Here is a 21,670-nt window from a genome sequence, read left to right on the forward strand (position 1 = left end):
TGTTTCAAGATAGGGGAAAAAGAAAAAATCTGAAGTAACTCCTAAGATTTATAATTCTATAAATATGTAAAATTTTATATATCTGTGTGAGTATATATGTAACAGGTCACAAGTTTGATCTATTTTACTGTTAAAAGCAAAGTTTCTTTCATCAGACAAGTACTTGGAGGCTGGCTTGGTGCTTGAGGCACTGTACTTCAACGCTATATGCACATACTGATTTTTTTTTTTTTTTCTTTTGAAACATGTTTGTATTGCTGAAAAAGACTACGGTAGTCTTTGTTTAAATAGTAATGTGTAGAGTAGGGGTCAAAATTTGAGTTGGCTGTTATCTGTTTGGCATCTGAAAGGAAACTTGCTATAGGTATAGAGCCTTCTAAAGCTCAGTAAGACTTTTTTCTCTTTTAAATAGGACTAACTGCAGTTGGTGGGCTGGTATTGATGGGAGGAAGCTATCTCCCTGAAAACACTCCTCAAAGTCTAGCAGTGCTTTCGGCATTTATCTCTTCAGTCAATATTGCAGGTATGAATGTTAGGTTTTCTCCTGAGGGTAACTTTAAAGCACTTGTGTAATTCATTCATTTCTTCTAGCTCTTTAATTGTATGTATTCCAGAAATACTGTTCTAGGAATAGGATCTGAGAGCATCCATCAAGAAAGAACCACCCCTCCCAGATTTTCAAAGTAGTTATTGTATCTGGTTTGCACATCCTGTGGTGTGATCTTTTTTTAGGGAAGCATTTAAATGTGCATTTTTATTTTACAGTATCCTTTAGATGATGATTATATGAAATACCTTTTCTTGTATAACCCAAGATGGTACTGCATTTGTTCTTGTATTCCTTTTCCTACTTGAAAAATATACTAGTGGCTTGCTCAAGCTTCTGAAGTCCCAGCTTCATGAATAAAAAAAATAAGAAAGTGAGCAGTGTGACTTAAAAATACTGCTTTTTGCTAGAGTAGCTAGGGAAAAGGACACAGTCATAAACTAAGCTGTGTCCTACAGTCAATGTAGAGTATGGAGCCAGAGCAAGTCCTCCAGGCTTTCCAGCTCTTCCTTTTATGAATTTCCTCCAAAGTTTGACAGGATCTCACCTTCATTACACCTTTGTTTCCTGGTGGTTTTCCAGACTACTAACTTTTCAGAGGCTTTATTGGTATTAGTTGTAAACTTGTGTGGTAATATGGTTTAACAAAATACTTCTCTTACAGCTTGGCATATGCTTAGTTTGGGATTTTATTTTTGTAAAATTGTTCCTTTATTTTGGCCAGGTGGGTTTCTAGTTACACAGAGAATGCTGGATATGTTCAAACGTCCCACAGATCCTCCTGAGTACAACTACTTGTACCTACTTCCTGGTGGTATATTTGTAGGAGGCTATGCAGCTGCTCTCAATGGTGGCTATAATATTGAACAGGTAAGAAAATAACTTTGTGTCTCTTAGCCCACTGTTCACAGCATGGTATGCTTCTTCACTGGTTGCTCTGAGGAGTAAATAGCAAATTGGCCATGGTCTTTACATCAGCTGTTGTATTCCCACAAGGCCAATGTGAAGTTGGTTGACTTCAAACTTGCAGTCATACCGTAGATGCGGAATCTGCAAATTTTAAAAGCTTTGGTGTTTTTTTTCTGTAGAGCAGCAGGTACTTTGTTATTTATTGGACAATGTTCCCAAATTACAGCTTAAATATTAGAGCTACAGAAATCAGTCTTAGGTTTAAATGTTTCTGAAAATTCAACTTGGTGTGACAGTTGAAGTATGTATCTGTATGGGATGAGATCTCAGCAGAGGCATGTACAGGGATTGTGCCTGTAGCACCTTTTATGGTAAACTTCTGTTTGCGTTTGTTTTAAAAGTAAGAAAAATCAATGTGTATTGCCTTCTGTGTTTGGAAAAAGTGCATCCAAACCCAGGGTCTTGTAATATATTTGAGTTTTTTTCAGTTATGTAGACATGTACAGTTCGGTTCATTTAAGTTTGTTTATACTTTTTGAAAACAGGGGTTCAGATGTGCTGTAAGCAAATTCTGAAATTATTCCCATAATGAACAGGACAGCTTAGCTTTGGGTTTGTACTAAAGAAAAACTTGTTTCTGATGAGGAAAATTGGTTTGACTCAAGTTTAGTAAGGTCATAATGAGGGGAGAAAGTTTTAATAGATAACAAATTTTAATTGGCCACAATCACATCCTGTACAACAGTTTCTCACACTCAAAAGTTTTGTCTTCAGTTAAGAACTGTGACTTACACACATTCTGGAGAAATCAGCCCTTTTGCGTAATAATCAGAAAGATTTTTATAACTATGCAATTTGTCTCTACTTCATGTATGCATATTGATGTTTTTCTTGTTTTAAAGATGATGTATCTGGGCTCAGGCTTATGCTGTGTTGGTGCCTTGGCTGGTCTGTCCACCCAAGGGACAGCTCGTCTTGGAAATGCTTTGGGTATGATTGGTGTTGCAGGAGGTTTAGCAGCAACTCTTGGAGGCCTTAAACCCTCGCCTGAATTGTTGGCGCAGATGTCAGGTGCAATGGCACTTGGCGGTACCATAGGTATGTGTATGATACTGTAAACTAAAATACATGCTCTGTACATACATTTATGCAACATGTACATGCACAAAATATTGTATAGCTCACAGGTGAATTGACTAACTTAAATTTATGGCTTGTGTATGTTATTTTGCAAATACGTGAAGAAAGAATCATAAGTCCCAGGGTTTTTATTCATGCATCAGGATGTGGTAAAGAATGGGGAGACTGGTGGAAGAGCAGGAGCACATCATCTCAGACCTTTTTTTTAGGGAAGTCTGCTGCCTCCCTTGGGCCTGGGTTAAGGACATCACTAGGAAACTCCCTAGCCTGCTACAGCCTTTGGACTGTTACTTACTACTGCTTTTCCATGTGGGTGGTGATGAAGCCACAATGCATAGTCCAAGGGTGATCAAACGAGACTTCAGGGCCTTGGGATGATTGGTAAGGAAATCCAGTGCACAGGTTACTTTTTTTCCCTCTCTCCTTTCAGTTGTGGGCAGCAGCATAGGAAGAAAGAGGTGGGTCCAGTCTATTAATACATGGCTCCATGGCTGGTGTCACTGCCACAGTTTGGGTTCTTTGATAATGGGATGGCCTACATGGCTGGCATCAGATGGGATTCACCTTTCTCAAAGCGGGAAGAGGGTCTTTGCTTGCAAGCTAGTGGAGCTTACTGGCAGGGCTTTAAACTAGATTTAAAGGGGGAGCAGGATAATATGCGTTAATTACCCATGACAAGCTGTGGGATGACACGCCGACGTTAGGGGGATGGAGTGCTAGCAAGGGCCCTCAGTCTGTTGCTCTGAGAGATGCTGGCTACACTGCAGTGCATTTGAAGTCTTAATGGAGATCAGCCAGGTAATGAGGTAATAGGATCCAACAGGGAAACACCAGCAAAAGACCTCAAAGGAACTAAGGGGTGTTCCTCTAAAAGGGTGGCATGGCTAACAGCCCAGCTGAAGTGTCTGTACACCAGTGCACACAGCATGGGCAACAAACAGGAGGAGTTGGAAGCCACCATGATGTTAGAAAGCTATGACCTAGTTGCCATTACTGAAACCTGGTGGGACGAATCCCATGACTGGAATGCAGCTGTCAATGGCTACAGGCTGTTCAGAAGGGGCAGGTGAGGAAGGAAGGGTGGAGGTGTTGCCCTCTATGTGAAGAAATGGATAGAGTGTGAAGAGCTGTCTCTGAAGAATAGCCATGAGCAGTTTGAAATCTTATGGGTAGGAATCAGAGACTGAGGCAACAAAGGGAACCTTGTGGTTGGTGTCTACTACAGGCCACCCAATCAAGGGGAGTCTATTGATGAAGCCTTCTTACTCCAGCTACAGGAGGCATTACGCTCACAGGTTCTCATCCTGCTGAAGGGACTTCAACCACCCCGACATCTGTTGGAAAAGTAGCACGGTGAGTTGTAGGCAATCCAGGAGACTCCTGGAGTGCATTGAGGATAACTTCTTAAGGCAGGTAATAGACAGCCCTACCAGGGATGCGTTACTGGACCTGTTGGTCACCAACGCAAGTGAGCTAATTGGTGGCTTAAGATGGGAGGCAGCTGGGCTGCAGTGATCATTCACTGGTGGAGTTTGCAGTCCTGAGGGATATCAGGTAGTCAAAGAGTAAAGTCAGGACCTTGAATTTTAAGAAAGTAAACTTCCAGCTTCTCAAGAAGTTAGTCAGTAGGACCCCCTGGGAAACTGCCTTCAGGGACAAAGGAGCAGAACAGAGCTGGCAGATCTTTAAGGACACTTTCCACAGAGCACAAGAGCTCTTGATCCCCAGGTTTAAGAAATCGGCAAAGGAAGGCAAGAGACCAGGATGGCTGAGTTGGGACCTGCTGGTCAAACTCAAAGGCAAGAAGGAAATACACAGGCAGTGGAAGCAGGGACGGGATGCTGTCTGGTTGTGTAGGGATGAGGTCAGGAGGGCCAAGGCTTGTTTGGAGCTGAACTTGGCAAGGGATGCAAAGAATAATAAGAAGGGCTTCTACAGGCACGTCAGCCAGAAAAGGAAGGTTGAAGAAAGTGTACCCCCCTTGATGAGCAAGACTGGCAGACTGGTAACAATGGATGAGGAGAAGGCTGTGGTACTTAGTGACTTCTTTGCCTCAGTTTTCACTGGCAGTGTCTTTTCCCACACCTCTCAAGTGGATGGACTGCAAGACAGGGACTGGAGGAGCAAAGTTCCTCCCACTGTAAAAGAAAATCAGGTTTGAGACCACCTGAGGAACCTTAAGATTCAGAAGTCTATGGGACCTGACAAGATGCATCCCAGAGTCCTGAGGGAATTGGCTGATGTAGTTGACAAGCTGCTCTCTATGATATTTGAAAACTCCTGGCAGTCAGGTGAAGTCCCTGGAGACTGGAAAAAGGGAAACATTGCACCCATTTTTAAAAAAGGTAGAAAGGAGGACCCTGGGAAAAAACGATCTGTCAGCCTCACCCCTGTGCCTGGGAATATCATGGAACAGATCCACCTAGAATCTGTGTTAAGCCATATGGAGGACAGGGAGGTGATTCAAGACAGCCAGTATGGTTTCACCAAGGGCAAGTCCTGCCTGACCAACCTAGTGGCCTCCTAAGATGGACCGACTACATCAGTGAACAAAGGAAGACCTACTGGTGTTGTCTGTCTGGACTTCTGTAAAGCCTTTGACATGGTCCCCCACAACATCTTTCTTTCTACATTGGAGAGGTATGGATTTGATGGCTGGACTGTTAAGTGCAAGGTGAATTGGTTGGAAGGTCGCATCCAGAGGGTAGTGGTCAATGGCTCAATGTCCAGATGGGGATTGGTGATGAGTGCTGTCCCTGAGGGGTCCCTAGTGGGACCAGTACTGTTTAATATCTTCAACAATGACATAGACAGTGGGATTGGGTGCACCCTCAGCAAGTTTGCAGATGAGACCATGCTGAGTGGTGCTGTTGACACACCTGAGGGACGGGATGGCATCCAGTGGGACCTGGACAAGGTTGAGGAATGGGCCCATGTGAACTTCATGAGGTTCAACAAGTCCTGCACCTGGGTCAGGGCAACCCCCGCTATCAATACAGGCTCAGGAATGAAAGCATTGAGAGCAGCCCTGCTGAGAAGGACTTGGGGGTATTGGTGGATGAAGAGCTCAACATGAACCGGCAGTGTGTGCTCACAGCCCAGAAGGCCAACTGTATATCCTGGGCTACATCCAAAGCAGCGTGGTCAGCAGGTCAAGAGAGGTGATTCTGCGCCTCTACTCTGCTCTGGGGTGACCCTACCTGGAGTCCAGTGTCCAGCTCTGGAGCCCTCAGCACAGGAAAGACATGGACCTGTTGGAGTGAGTCTAGAGACAGACTGAGAGAGTTGGGGTTGTTGAGCCTGGAGAAGAGAAGGCTCCGGGGAGACCTTCTTGCAGCCTTCCAGTCCTTCAAGGGGTCTTAGAATAAAGATGTGGACAGACTTTTTAGCAGGGCCTGTTGCAATAGGACAAGGGGTAATGGTTTTAAACTAAAAGAGGATAGATTCAGGATAAATGTAAGGAAGAAGTTTTTCACACTGAGGATGGTGAAACACTGGCCCAGGTTGCCCAGAGAGGCGGTAGATGCCCCATCCCTGGAAATATTGAAGATCAGGTTGGACGGGGCTCTGAGCAACCTGATGTGGTTGAGGATGTCACTGCTTGGGGGGGTTGGACTAGATGACCTTTAAAGGTCCCTTCCAACCCAAACTACTCTGTGATTCTATGATCTGTGTTAGGGAAACTGGGTATGCAGAGGTGAATGAACTTGCCCAACTTCATACTGACATTCAGTTCCTGAGCGAATGCCACCGAATTCCCTTTTTCACACCGTGCTTTTGGCACAGAAAATGTTGAATTTCTTAACATTTAGTGAAGCTTCTAAAAACATGATATGCTTTAATCTTCTAATTTCCATGATAGCCTCGTTGCACAAAATACACATGTGCGGCTTTCAGTTAAATGCCAGAGCAGTTTCTAGTGTAGAACAAATTTTTTCATTGGAACAGGCATATGTGTGCATGTATTCATTGCATACTGACCCACGATACATGAATTTCTAACTGCAGAGATTAGTTGTGTTTTTTAAGACTTCCCTTCTGTCTTCAACTCTCAATAGGTTTGACGATAGCTAAACGCATCCAGATTACAGATCTGCCTCAGCTAGTAGCTGCTTTCCATAGTTTGGTTGGTTTGGCTGCTGTGCTCACCTGTGTAGCAGAATACATGATTGAATATCCTCACTTCGCTACCGATCCAGCTGCAAACCTCACCAAGATTGTGGCATACCTTGGCACGTACATTGGTGGAGTGACTTTCAGTGGCTCTCTTGTTGCTTATGGAAAACTGCAAGGTGAGAACTTCCATTCAGAATTAAGTATTTGTTAAAGGTTTTTTTTTTTTTTTTACCCAGGGTTTAGCTTTGCCTTTTGATGGCTGGATAATTGGAAAGAAAACTTGTATTTTGTATTGGGTAAAAGTCTATATGTTTAATTCTTACTTTTTTCTTTTTAATTCTATTTAATTTGGGTACAGCTTTAATTATGAAAGGTTTGTCTTCAGTGCTTGGACATGCTAATGCTATTAATTACCATGTCATGTGAGCTTCCCTCAATTCATCTTTTTAGATGCAAGTGTTGTTTTAGTGTTGTGATGTCTTCTACCTGACACGGTTTCTCTGATTGATTTTATTGAACTTGCATGATCACAACTTTGTATTCCTGAGCAGATATTTTAATTAAAACCCTGGTGTTGCTGGACTCTATTAGCACGGCTAATATTTATGGGATTTTGTTTTTTGCATTTCAGGCTTCATTTAGATAGGTAGCTTGTAGTATCAGTTGAGACTGGTTTAAAGTGAGACATTCAGTTCACTGTCTACTTACCTACTGTCCAAACTCCATGCTCCATACCTCTTACTGTTTTAGAAAATGCGCCTTCTAAATTAAGTACTCACTAATTCCTGATTCTTAGGCACCTGAAGGTTTCTTTCTTGCATTTATTTTTGCTTTTCTAAGCATACAGCTTTTGAGAGACTGAGATAATACCTGTACTAGGAAGTTCCACCTGAAAGGTTCCTATTACTGAGCTTACACAACATGCAAAGACTTGGGACCAGAATGAAAGTATGTTGGTTTTTTTGTTTGTTTTTTAAAAAGGCTTTTTGAGAGGAGAAGATATTTTTGTGATTATTCTGAAGCATTTCAGTGAGGTCAGGAAGTAAAACAAGTGTTCAAACAGGAGTATTTGAGAATCTAGAGTAAGTTTGAATGCTTTGCAATACTGAGTCAGCACAAGATCTCAGCTTCAACTAACTTACTTTATCTTCTGCCCCTCCTTTTTTAATTTTTTCTTTTGCTGAGGTATTACATCTTCTCTGGGGCAAGAGACAGGCTCTCCTGCACGTATGTGTCAACCTGAATATGTATTTGATTGCAGGTATCCTGAATTCTGCACCACTGCTCTTGCCTGGTCGACACGCATTGAATGCAGGATTGCTGGCTGTCAGTGTTGGTGGGATGGTTCCGTACATGATTGATCCTAGTTACACTACGGGAATTACTTGCTTAGGTTCTGTGTCAGCTCTCTCAGCCATAATGGTAAGTTGGGGAATTGTGGGAGGTGAAACAAATCAGGTTTGCAAGTTTCCTGTTAATGATTGTATTTTACTGTCCTGAGTCACGATCCTCATAGTGCCAGTGTGCCAGTTGCAAGTAGCCACTGACTTTGCTAAATACCAGAACTGCTCCAGAGAACAGTTGTATATAATACATGTATATAATTACTTTTTGCAGCTGTGACTTGATGGAGCCTTTTACATGACAAACTGATATTTTAAGACTTTTTGAAAACTTTATCCTTAAGAAACTTAAAAGAGCACTGGATCTGCAGGTTATCATGATAACTTAATAAGATTATCCCCATGTGTAACTTCGCCCATTCACTCACACCAACTGTTGCAAAAATTACCCTTCTGTAAACGGCGTCTTGCAAAGACTGCTCAGTGTGAATCCTTTAATGGTATGAACAGTTCCATGGAACTGCTAGGATATTTTTGCAAGTAAAAATATGTGACTAAGCACAGAGTGAGGTCAGTGGAGTGCCTTCCTGTTGTCTCTCAGAAGGCAGAATTGGTAAGTCTATTGCTCAGGAGACAGCTTGATGTCTCCTGCATTGAAAATACTTGAATAGGTTATTAAGTAACTTGATTTTTTTTTTTTTTCAGTGCTGCAGGCAGACTCTTTTTTGCATGTTCTCCTTAGTTGTCACTTATACTGAAGTATTTTCTTTCCTTTTGCAGGGTGTCACTTTAACAGCAGCTATTGGAGGTGCTGATATGCCTGTAGTTATTACTGTCCTGAACAGTTATTCTGGATGGGCTTTGTGTGCTGAGGGCTTCCTACTGAACAACAACTTGCTGACCATTGTTGGTGCACTCATTGGCTCCTCTGGGGCCATCCTCTCTTACATCATGTGTGTGGTAAGAAGTCAGCAGAAATCGTGCTTGTTTTCCAAGTACTAAAAAACCTTATTGAGCACATTTGATGGGAAGATAAGCAATTGGAGGACAAAACTCCTAGGCGTTTAGAGGCTAGAAAATTCTTGATTGAAATTGTTGGACTAGACATCAGTCATCTCTCTTTGGTTTGGAGAGATAACGTGCCTCAAAACTGAGGAAAGCCGTTGCATTGACTTGGGCATTTGAATCTGGGCTCAAACAGGTATGATTACTTGTGCTCTGCTGTTTATTTTAGTCATGTCGCTCTGCAGTGTTGCTAAATTTAGGCTAAATTTAAGATTTATCAGATGGAGATACTTTTAAGTAATGAGTTCCTTTAAAAAATAATTTGGTTCGATTAGAGAGTAATCTAAAGTTTGGTTTTTTTGAGTGTAGGAAAGTGTGCACCTTTCTTCAGAGTAGATACTTTGAAGCACCACAGGGTGGCAGCAGGCTTGCATTAATGTATTGCTGATACTACTGTTAGCGCAAACTCAAGCTTCAACTCTGTAAATCATACTACAGTATTAGTAATGATCTCCTTTTCTCTGCAACATTTGTACAGAAGTCTCCTGTTCTCCTGTGTGTGTCTCCTTTTTGTGTTCAAAGACAGAGAGGTAATGACTTCAAGAAAACTGTTCACAGTGCAACAGTTGCCAACCTCCTATTCTTTGTTGTGTAATCTTGTTCCACTTTTGCTCTTGTGTTCTTGTATGATCAGTGTTGCTGTTCTCCTGTCCTGATGTTTTCCTATGGTCAGCCCTGGCTGTCTTGTTTTACTTCGTCTCTGCTGATAAATAGTGTTGTTACCATGTTAGGAATGTTCAGTATCATTCACTTTCATCTTTCTTGAAGAACAATTTCAGAAAAGCTTAAAAAAGCATTTTTGTGCAGCTTCGTGGAGGTGAGTTCAAATGAACAATCTCAGGTATGAATTTTAAAGAATCTTGTTCTTTCTTGAGCATTTTGTATCTCCTTATCAAAAGTAAATGAGATTATGTGGCTTATGGGACATCTTTTTATACATGCATGTTTGTATGCAATCAGCATTTTAGTCTGTATCAGTAGAAAGATGATGCTTATGGGCAACACAGGAATGAAATGTATGTTCTTTCAAGATCAAATTCTTGTAAGTTTTGGTGAAAAAATGACCTGTTGGGTATCGATTTACCAGTAGGCATAGTTATTCTATACCTTTATTTTTCTTTCACTGTGTCCTTCCTTTTTTATTTATTGTATTTCTAGCTCCTCTCAGCACTCAGAGAGTTTTGAGATACTTGCATCTGTTAGTTGGAGGAATCTAGGTAAATAGGAAGCCTGGGGAAGCAATTAGCAAAGTAGTTATGCAGTGACAGAGTGGCTTTCCCCTATGTATTTTTCAAATTTCAGGAAGTTTAGTTTTTGAGGTAGTATTCTAGAAATCTTATGCTGCTTTATATAAGCTTAGACAATTAAACTTGATCAGCCATTGAAATTATTTTGTATAATTTCTGCACAATAAGCAGAATAACTTGTTTCTATTATAGCATTTTTTTCTGCTTTACTTCTTCTAATGGAAATCATTACTTTTAAAAGCATTACAATCAGGGGATTCAGTATCATTGTCTTGAAGCTGCTTTTCAGGAGAAAAAATACTCAAGAGTTTCAATAAACTTTGCTTTAAGCTGTTGCAACCTGTGCTAATGAAACAACAGTCTTCTGCTCCTTTTTTCCCCCCTCTTCCCCCCCCCCTTTGGCCCTTCCCCTCCCCCCTCCAGTATGACTTCAATCCAAAGCAGTATATTTATTGAAGCTTATCTAGTACAGATGAGAAGGTGTTTGTTGAAACATCGTAATGGTTAAAACCTTCTTTTTACGACTTTTCCAATTGCTTTTTGTGATAAAACCATAGCTTAATCATCCAAAGCCTATCCAGATAATCTCTTAAAGCTTGAGTTGATAAAATTGGCTAACATGTATTCAGATAACCACTTAGTTTTTGCACTCCTATCTGCTTGATTTTCCACCCATCCCTCTTTTGTGCCTATTAGTAGGGTGAGTTAAGGATAAAGAATTTAATTTCAAAACAAAAAAGCAAAGGGCTGTAGTGTTCACTCATGCTGTGAACTGTGACTTCATTTTAAAAAATTAACACAATGTGTCTTCTTCAGAACACTTGATTGTGTTAGCATGTTCTTCTCCCTTTTTTGGCAGAGTGAATACTTGGTCATTGTAGTATTAGAATGAGTATGCTTAGGGATGGGGAAGATGCTTCAGGTGGAAGAGGAACCATTACTTGGGATGATGAAATAGAGCAAGACAAAGGACCCATTGTGTTAGTCTTATAAATTGTATGCTGGTCCATCACCTGTACTAGCTCTGCAGTTTCTCTGGGCACAGTGGAAGGACTTGGAGTTCTCGGGGTCAAGGGTTTGGTTTTCCCTGGGCTGTAAGCTGCTGACCTGTGTGTGCACAGCGGAGAGGGCTTTTTGCTGGTAGTTGGATTATCTGTGAATGGTGACTGCTGCACTTTATTCATAGTGGTTTGTGGTCCATGGTGATAAAGAAGGTGAAAGAGGCTATAGAAGAGTTTCCACACTGTCCCTGTGCTGAGTATGTCTTAGCTGCATTGGTTAATTGTTGCTTGATGAGGTCTTGGCTTATTTTGAGGTCTTCAGTACGCACCCCCTTTTTTTGCCAGACTTCCCCCTTCTTTCCTCGGCTGTCTGGTGTGGAGCCAGGCAAGGGTGCTTCAATTTTAGGCTCGCTTTGTGTGGATTGTCAGATTTCTAATAGTATTTAAACTTTTTTTTTTCCTTTGGTGTGGTCTTAGTGTTGTCTTTTGGTTTAGATATGCGTAGAAATTGTTTTGCTGCTTGTAAGCTTAGCATGCATAGCATCTGAAAAGGGTATTCTGTCTAGGCTGTCTTACCTGACACTTACCTGCTGTAATATACCAAGTAGTCTGTTTCCCTGTTCGTCAAAGGCAGTGTGATCTTAGAGGGTATGAGCTACTGCCTACTGCAGGCAGTAGAAGGATGCTAATTTACCCGCATTTATGCACCTTCCTTACAGTATCTGAAACAGTGATGATTTATCAGGATAAATAAAAGGTCTTCGAACATCTTTGTTGTGCTTGTTTGTTAGATGATGAATTTCACAGAATGGTATGTCTTCTCAGGCTATAGCAAAAAACCTGTGGAGTTGCATGATTTGAAATGTCAGTGGAAAACGGACACTTGGAAGCATACTTTTGTGTGGGTGTTTCCTCATGCTTGTATGTGTGCCACTCCAGATCCATTCTTAAATTTTGCAGTGGTTTCTGAGCTAGCACAGGAGATGTGTGACACACATGTTTAATTAAAGAATCAATTTATTCTGTTCCTTTCCTGCTTCTAAAGTGTTGTTTACCTCAGTTACCAGTTTTGCCTACTTAGGATATTGCCAGATATTGCTTTGGGACCACACTCTCAAGGAGACATGCCAGTGAAAGCATTATCCACTTTTCCTCGCTGTGCATCTACAGAGCCGAATTTTCAGGATGTGTTCTCCTCTTAAAGCTTCTAGTTTAAGAGCTCTTGTTCCCCTTTGGTGCTCAGCCAGTAAGTTAATGGCCCCCTTCAGTTCATTACAATTTGAGTTAGTATTTGGTTATTTTTGTGTGGCTGCTTAGCTTTGTTGTGTTCTTTCCTGTCTTGATGCTGTAGGAGCTTTGCTTCTGTACTACCTGAAGAGCTACCTGGTTTCCATGCTGTCATATAGCAGTTCTGTGCTTACGTGTTGAATTGCTTCAGAACTTAAGAAAATACCTTGCAAAAATTCTGTGTGTATATATGTGAAAAAAAAAAATCAAATATGCATTCTTTTATATCCCTTTTAAGAACAAAGAGATCAGTATTTGCCATTTTTGTTGTTTTTTTCTTTGTCTTGGGGAAATGCTGATGCCGTCTCATTACATGTGTAATGTAATGTGTTAGAAGCTGATGTTTGGCTATTATATTAATCTGAATCTCTGTTTTAAGAAGTCTGTTTTAAGAAGTTTTGAGTTGTAAGCAGGCAAAATCAGCAGACAAAGACTTGTTGTCAGGAAGGCTTTAATATTTTCAGAAGTTTTCTTTGTGGACATCTCCTCTTCTTTATGTTTGGATTTCATCTTTAGCTGATGAAGAACCTCTTGTCTTTCAGGCTATGAACCGTTCCCTTGCAAATGTGATTCTAGGGGGCTATGGCACCACATCAACAGCTGGTGGGAAGCCCATGGAAATTACTGGAACCCACACAGAAATCAATGTGGACAATGCAATTGAAATGATAAAAGAAGCCAATAATATTATTATTACTCCAGGTAAGAGACTCTTGACTCATGCAGCAAGATGTTCTAAGGATATATTGTTAAAAACCAATCAAACAAAAACCCAAACCAAAAGCTTCCACCTGAAGCATCTTCCCCATCCCTGTAGCCTATTTTGCAGTTGCAACATAGCAGCAGCGTGTCAAATGTTGACTGGGTCTGTGAGATGTGCTTTTCTTCCCAGGTTAGTCATCATTCCTTTGTGTAGATATGTGTATGCCACTTTTTCCTCGTGTGTGTCTCTTCAAACTTTGTCCTATTTATTTAGACTTTAAATTCTTCAGGACAAAAGTACTCTTTTGTAAATTATGTTTACAGTTAATTTTGTGTACAGCTGTTGTGGTGTGAGTTTCCAAGCACTACCACAGTACCAGTGGTACTAACAACAAAATATGTGTCTGTTAAGTTACTGAAAGAGAGGATCTTGTTTACGCTTCTCCTCTGCTTGCTCAATTCTGCATTGTTTATAAAAAAAAAAATCAGAAAACCATCTAAAACTTTATATACAATAAATACTGGAGTTAAATTAGGAAAAAACCCTGAAAACCAAAACACTGAGTTGTCTGAAACTATTATGTTGACTGTAGGCTCATATGGTTCAGTCACACATTCTGTGTTAGGAGAGGTCAGGTAGGGAATAGTTCAAGACTTGTTTTCCTTCAACTGAATGGTAGAACTATTGTGTTAAAATTTATTTTAGCATTGGAATGAGGAGAATGCTAAAAAACAATGTCGTCTTTCATTTTTCAGCTTAAATGAAAACATAAGTGAGGTAGGGTTCCAATTTGGGAAGCTACCTTTGTTTCAAACAAAGCTTGCAAACATCTTCAAGGAGTTTGCCTCTTGCTCCTGTGGTCAAACTTTGAGGACACCTTTAATAGTTTATTAAACCCCCTGGGCATTATTACTCTGAATTAATTCAGACAGAAAGACAGAAAAGATTATTTGCTGCTAAAAGCCGTATTCAACTACTAGATTTGCATTATGCAAATCCAAAATTTTGTTAAGGATAATGGTGGTGAAGCAACCTGACAGTAGCCTCTTTATCAGTTTTTCAGTGTACTGTTGTGAAACATCCTTTTCTTATAAAGGAACATGTATTTTTGTAAAGATGAAATAAGTTAATTGCGTAGTTTGACTGGTCAAACTACTACACTGTTAGTGGTCAGGAGACCAAAAAGAAGAGGTGAATTACAGTGATCAGGCTGGGAATATATGAGTATCTGATGTGAGTGTATATATATAAACATTTTTTGGTTTATTTATTATTAATTATAGAGCTGTTTGTGTGGAAGGTACATTTTTTTGCCTGTAACTATTCTATCTGCACTGAAACAGAAAAAAGAGCTTAAAATCTGGAAATTCTTTCAGGTTATGGTTTGTGTGCAGCAAAAGCTCAGTACCCCATAGCTGATCTGGTGAAGATGTTGAGAGAACAAGGGAAAAATGTCAGGTAAGTAAGTTCCTTGATGAAAAGTATTACAGGTTTTTTGTTTGGTTGTTTTTTGTTTTTTGTTTTTTTTTTCCGTTACATTAAAATTCCCTACAAGTCTTTGTTTTTGTTTAATTTTTCTTTCAGCAGTCATTATTACACTGATCTCTCTCTCAGAAATACTAGCTGGAGGAATGCTCTAGTTTTTTTAAGATACAGTTGCATATCTAGAAATTTCATGCTTTAGTGTAAAAGATCCCTTACTTCCTTAAACTCTTCTTAAATTTGTTTTTTAGAAGTAGCCCCAGCAGTTGGAGAATAATTTTTTGTGGGTTTTTTGGTTTTGTTTTGTTTGGTGTCATGCTGAAGTTCAGTTAAAAAGAATGTGTTTGCAATTTAATACTTCTTTATTGTAGCAACAAAATCTTCCTGTTTTGAAAGGTAAGTTAGCTCCTTTAGATACATATACTCTGCCTTTGTATATCATAGTATTTTTCTACAAAACAAGCAGTGAAATTTTTTGTAAAATAAAACTTTAATGTAGCTTTTTGTATTGTGTTCAGGAGAACAGTTGGCAGCCTTCTTTACAAGTGGAGATTGGAGAGCTCTGTGACAGTAACCACTTTGTGGAAGTATATTATTGTGAGGAGTAATCATAGCAGCTGACCTCAGTGCAGGGAAAGTAGTTTTTCTTTATGCTTGTAGTCAATGCATAGGCAAAGGCCTACCTTAAGTTTGCTTTGAATTGCCTCCTAGAGAAACCTCCATTAAGGGCGATTGTTTATTTGGCTAAAATAGCTTTACTGTTTTACTTTTTTAAGTCCTAATTTCTTAAGGAAATGGAGCCCTCTGTTTGAGGAGTAGTTAAAGGGGTGCAATGGGAATAGTTGAAGCTCCTAGGCAGGAGATGGGAGCCTCCTGCAGTATGGAGAAGTGTTTCCTGGGATTAGTCTGGTGTGAGGTAGAAGAGTAGATCAGGTAGCAGTCTCTGCACTGCCAAGATGGGACTTATTTCCTGTGATAACTGACTTGCATTAATAGAAGTAATGCATATTGTTACACTGCAATGCTCGTATATTAAGAAAAAAACCAACTAAACCAGAAAGTAACACCCAATTCTGATTTGCATGTTTGAAACAATGCTGAAAAAATTAACCACACTATAATATTAAATGCCCTTTTTAGGTTAAAAATCCACCGTCTACCTTGCCTTTTTACTCTCCTATTAACCCTTTCTGCACTCTGGAATAGCTAAAGAAATTCAGTGTGTATTGATGAGAGGTGTCTTGCAGATTCTCAAGAGCTCCTGTTTTTGGACTGATGCACTACAAACAGTGCCTCTGTTAAAAATAAATCTGTATGTTTACATTGAAATCCTCATAAGTCAATCCATGTGATCTTAGCAGCAGGACTTTAGCTTCCAGAGCATATACTGCCTGATCTCCCTTTGCCTCTTCTAAGCATTAGGACTGTGGTATCTTCTCTTACACCATGCTTTGAAGGTTTCTACAGTCTGATTTGTTAAGGAAGTAGCCAGTGAACATAAGAAGAACTGAGGATGTAAACTTCTGTCACTATTTTAATGTAACCTGAATCCTTACAGAATTGCAGAACAGTTGAAGTTAAAGAGATCTTTGGAGATTGTCTAGTTCAGCCAGCCCCCTTGCTCAAAGCAAAGTCCACTGGAGCAGATTGCTTGGGATCTTGTCCAGTTGGGTTTTGAATATCTAGTCTCCAGAGATGGAGACTTGACAGCCTCTCTAGGCAATCTGTTCCAATGTTCAGTCACACTTAGAGTAAAAGGTTTTTCATGTATTTCAGTTTGTGACCATTGCCTCTTGGCCGTACACTGGATACCACTGAGAAGAATCTGGCTTTGTATTTTACTGCCCTCAATCAGTATTTATACACAGTGATAAGATTCCCTCTCTTCTGCAGGCTAAAGAATCCCAGTTCTCAGCCTCTCTGCTTGTGACAGATACTCCAATCTGTTAAGCAACTTAGCCCTACTCTTACTGGGTTACCACAAGCTTTTGCTATTGCAAGCAAGGCTGTTGTTAGAGCTCTTTGAGTATTGCATGGAAGGAGTATTGGACTGCATGTGGCCAGTCCCATGGATTTATTCTGCTGGAGTGCTGTTCCAAAAAGCAAAGATAATTCTTAGGTGCCAGTATTGGCCTCAAGTCCTTTCCTTCAATTTTTCATAGACCTTACAGATACTGAAAGTACTGGAAAGCTGAAGTCATGCCTTCCTTGCTGGTTCTTTGGGAAACTGTTTTCTAATAATGGTAATTTAATATTTTAAAATTAGTCAAGGCTTGGTTTTCATCTGAAACAAGATGTTTGGACAGATGCTGATTAGCCAGACTCATTCTCTGATTTCCATGTGTTTATTACAATTAGATGGTGACTTTCCTTTGGAATTGGTACTCTAGCAATTAGCGGGTTTTGGTTTTGTTTTTCTTCCACTATTTTTCCAAGCTTATTGAAAAGTCGCATATGTTTTTACAGTGTTCTACAGCAGGTGTGATGAATAACAGCAGGGTTGTTGTAGGCTTTAGCAGCAATTACTTGGTAGTGTTTACGCAGCATGTTGCAAAATAAAATCGCTTTATAGATGTATTTGTTCATGCATACCTGAGAAATGAGGGTGTGTTCTGGTGTATGTGCTTCCTGGAGGAGTTCTCTTCACACCTTATTTCTCCGTGTTTAGCAAAAGCTCTCTGTGTGTCCAAATTGCATTAAAATTTTTGAAAACCCATTAGTTGTGCAACAAAAGAACCTTTCTTGGCTAATGCAATGACAGTGTCGCGTGCTTTTGGCTTTCCTTTCAGTGCTTCTGTGGGGGCGATCTTTATTTCTTTTATCAATGTTGGTGAAAGAAAAAATTATTGGTTTTGCCTTTTATGTTGGCTTTGCAGGGGAGAAATGTGAATGAATCCTTGAAATAACTGGCTTATACTTGAAATGAGTCAATTTCCGGAAGGGATCACTGCAGTGGTTACCTAGTATTTTAATGAAATAAATCTGTATTTACAGTTTGTGGTAATTCAGGCCTTTCATCACTTTGCGGAGCTCCCATGGTGTTCATTGACTGCAGCTGCTGTCCCTCTGGTTTCAGTAGGCCTGGAGTGCCTCGGGACCCTAGTACACTCACCATCCAGATGTAGTGACAACTCTCACACATCCGCTGTGGAGGGGTGCCAGCATGGACATACGATTGCCATCAATTTGTAATGCCCATACCGTGCCAAGAAAAATGTGGCTGTCATATGGTCTTTCTTTGCTTCATGGCTCACAATTGATCCAGAGGAGCTGTTGTTTTCATTTACTTTGCCTATAGCCATAACATTCTCAGTGAAGAGCGCAGATTATATAATGTGATGCATAACCTTTGACTGGGGTTTAAATTTAGAAGTACAGGAGAGTTTGGAAGCTTCAAACTGTTTAGTTATTAAATTGCATAGCTAACATCATCACTTGCTTGAGATGCTCTTGCAGCAGATCACATCTTTAATGCAGTAGTAGTATCACACAGAAATGCTCTTGCAGCAGATCACATCTTTAATGCAGTAGTAGGATCACACAGAAAGCTGGATATTGCTGAGCCTTCATTATACCTTAGCTTTGTTAGGATGGGTAAAACAACAAAACTTTTCTATGATAAATCCTGTAGTCCCCAGAATCCATTGGCCTTGGAGAGGAAATGCTTATTCTACAACTGCTGTCATATTTCTGCAAAGCTACAACTGAGTAAATTTTTGAAAGTTCTTGCATTGCCAAAGTTCTTCAGCCACATGCTGGATTGCTTGTAGGCCCCTGGTTGTGAAATTCTGATTTCTTCTATTTAATTAAATTATATTCTATAGTTATTCTATATATAGATATATAATTATTCTATAATATTATAGTACAGTTTAAAACTGTATAGGTTCTCATATGTGCATGAGTAATTAGCACTGTCCATGTCCACATCAAGTTAACTATCTTAGCTTTTGCCACAGGATGACTTTCATAAGACTTTTTTCATCAATGTGTGTTGTTTTCCAGCATAGTAAGAAAGAAAAATGTATTTCAGGGTGAAAGGACTTTGTGTAGACTTCTAAAATCTAACTCATAATTAAATATGGTGGTTCTCTGGTAACTGTTTCATAGTTGAGAAAAATGCAGATTACCTCTTCAACAGCCTTTCAAATTAGTTGCTAACATGTTAGTGTTTTGATTTGGGTTTTTTAACCTAATTTTTATAGGGGGATATCTTGAAGGAATTGAATTTATGTCTTCTGATGCTGGAGAATCTAATTACTTTTCAGCACATGGAAACAAGGGTTTCTTTACATTTCTGAAAATATGATAGCATGGATTTAGTGTTGGACCTGCATTTTTGGATTTTTATTGTTACCTCTATGGCTGAGCTCTAATGAAATGTGTTAAGAGTTCTGGTTTGTTCCCCCCACTATTGTTCAAATTGCTTGTGAGTAATAGAACATGTGGATCAGTACCACCTATACATTAATCTACAACTTAATAAATAAAACTGATTAACTTCAATTGTTTAATTATATGAATTTATAGTCATCATTCTTTGTTGCTCTGCAAGAAAATTTAGAAGAATCTCAAAGGATGAGCTCTTAAGATGGTGTCCCAAGAAATTTAAAAGAAGTTTAAACATACTGCATAGCTCAGGTGTGCATAAGAAGGAAATTACTGTCACTGCTGGATGGCAGCATAAGAACAACATGAGTTGATACAAGTTTCTAGGCAGCTGAAGTATGCTTGCTAGGAAGACACTGTGCACATGAGTGTCAGTTCTCAGTTTGTTTCCTGCAGTCAAATTAACTGGCTGGGATCTGATCCAACAGAACTGTTAGCTCAAGTTCTGTGTCGATGTAGCTAGAGAGAACTAGCAAACCTGGGTGTAGCTGATCTGCTTCTGCAAGGATGCAGCTAAGGCTGTATTGTACACTCCTGGGGGTGTATTGTAGATATGTCATTGGTTCCTTATGGGTCAGCTCAGCTCTGGGTGACCTTACTAGGTCAGTTTGTGATGCTTTGTGGAGGCAGGCTCGTCTTTCTTCCCTGTAGTTGGGTTCTTGGGAGGGACCTTGCATTGAGCTAGGGTCCATGCCATATGTTTGTACCTTGTCCCTGCTGTGATAAACCATAGTGACTGGAAATAGGGAACCAGTACAAACCCTCTTTTAAGTATGTTTAATTTAAGTAATTTAGTTCAGTTCAAATTTAACTGACCTGACCCTGAGTTTAGTCCATGCTGAAGTACTGTTTTTAGGGACATGTTGTTGCCTCAGGCATTACACCAGGCCTAAGCTACCTAAACTAGCTATGTGCATTGATGCTGGTAATCTACATAGTCATCTATAATGTGTGATGAGAGCGTTTTACTGTGATACAATACATACAACTCATGCAACACTGCAACTATTGTTATATTGTTGGGATTCAAGCTGTAAAATATCTGAATGATGCACTTCTCAGTTCATCTACGTTTATTTTGTCTTTTTTTCCTTCCTGTTACCTTCAGTAACAGTTTATTGTCTGTACTGGAAACAAGGTGGAGAGGTATCAAATAAAATGAATGGGGAGGAGGGAAGAGGAGGTGAGGCAAAACCATTGGGCAAATTATTATCTGTATATACAATGTCTAAACTGTTGAATAAGCTAAATTAGACACCAGACAGATGTTACTTACTTATATCACTCTGTCCAGCTTTGGCATAATTACAGTAATCCTATCTTTACATGGATGAAGTGATCTTGAAACACTTCTGCATTGGGTTAGATAGGTGCTAGCTCTCTCCATATTGATTACAAGAATGTTATCTAGCCAGTTGTAATAACGATAGATGCTGACTTTATGAACAGTATAAAAAGTAATTTCCATTCTGAGATTTTTCAGTAACTTTTCATGCAATAGTTGTTTTTCATACTACCATAATTAACTTCATAGTCACTTAAGTACTCCGCCACCCCCAATTTAAGTGCTTTCTGTGCTCAAAGTGGTGTCCTAGATACGACATGTATGTTGGGAGTTTTAGATTTTTAGTCTGAACTTAAAAGAAAATGCTGCACTCTCTGTATTATAGGAAAAGGTTGAAAATACGAACTCATTTTTCAGTGTGCTGTGTTGTCTTTCTAAAGCTAAAAAGTATCTGAAAGAGGCTGATTAAAAAGGCTGAATATCCTTGCCTGGTACTCATACTGTTTAGGTGTCAAGTCTTAGTGGCAAGAAGGTCTATGCACACTTCAGTGTGTCTGACAATTGGAGGTGATAATCAAGCTCCACATTACATGGTCAGGGTCAAGAGAAAAAATTCCTGCTTAATTCTCTGTTTCAGTGAACTACCAGAACAATGTTTCAAATCTGACACAGCATGATTGTGAATCTTTGTTATGGGTAAAGCATAGGTAGACTGAAAACTTAATGTCAAACACAAAGTCAAAAACAGTGTGAGATTTCTGCTTGATTTAAAAACAAACTAACCAACCTAAGGGAGTTCTTGTGTAAGTGATATTAAATGCATATCAAAGAATCTTAGCAATTTTTCACTTTGAAACATTTTTACAATAAAACATGCCTCTCTTGTAAAGTCATTTGAGTTTTGAACTTTTAAATATGGCTGAATTTTGAACATCTGGGAGAGCATATGTGACAAAATATTAATATGTGACAAAATTAATACAAATATATTAACAACAAAAAGAGAGGCAAGGAGAATCTCCATCCCCTACTGGATATGGCAGGGAACATTGTCTCCAAGGACGAGGACAAGGCTGAGGTACTTAATGCCTTCTTTGCCTCAGGCTTTAATAGCCAGTCCAGGTATCTGCAGGGTATTCAGCCCCCTGAGCTGGAA

The 21,670-nt window shown here is 39.7% G+C and overlaps 1 protein-coding gene across 1 annotated transcript in view; it reads left to right on the plus strand.

The window, feature by feature from the left end:
• Positions 1-21,670, plus strand: part of NNT (nicotinamide nucleotide transhydrogenase) — a gene marked incomplete at its 3' end in the record, with an annotated part of 47,679 nt that overhangs the window by 18,660 nt on the left and 7,349 nt on the right. The window contains exons 11-18 of the mRNA XM_082012850.1: positions 413-523; positions 1,272-1,417; positions 2,359-2,554; positions 6,655-6,888; positions 7,974-8,134; positions 8,836-9,015; positions 13,198-13,357; positions 14,735-14,816. Coding sequence (XP_081868976.1) covers positions 413-523; positions 1,272-1,417; positions 2,359-2,554; positions 6,655-6,888; positions 7,974-8,134; positions 8,836-9,015; positions 13,198-13,357; positions 14,735-14,816 — 1,270 coding nt within the window. The remainder of the gene's footprint in view (positions 1-412; positions 524-1,271; positions 1,418-2,358; positions 2,555-6,654; positions 6,889-7,973; positions 8,135-8,835; positions 9,016-13,197; positions 13,358-14,734; positions 14,817-21,670) is intronic.

Source organism: Phaethon aethereus (genome assembly GCF_964289735.1).
Source record: "Phaethon aethereus genome assembly, chromosome: Z".
Lineage (NCBI taxonomy): Eukaryota > Metazoa > Chordata > Aves > Phaethontiformes > Phaethontidae > Phaethon > Phaethon aethereus.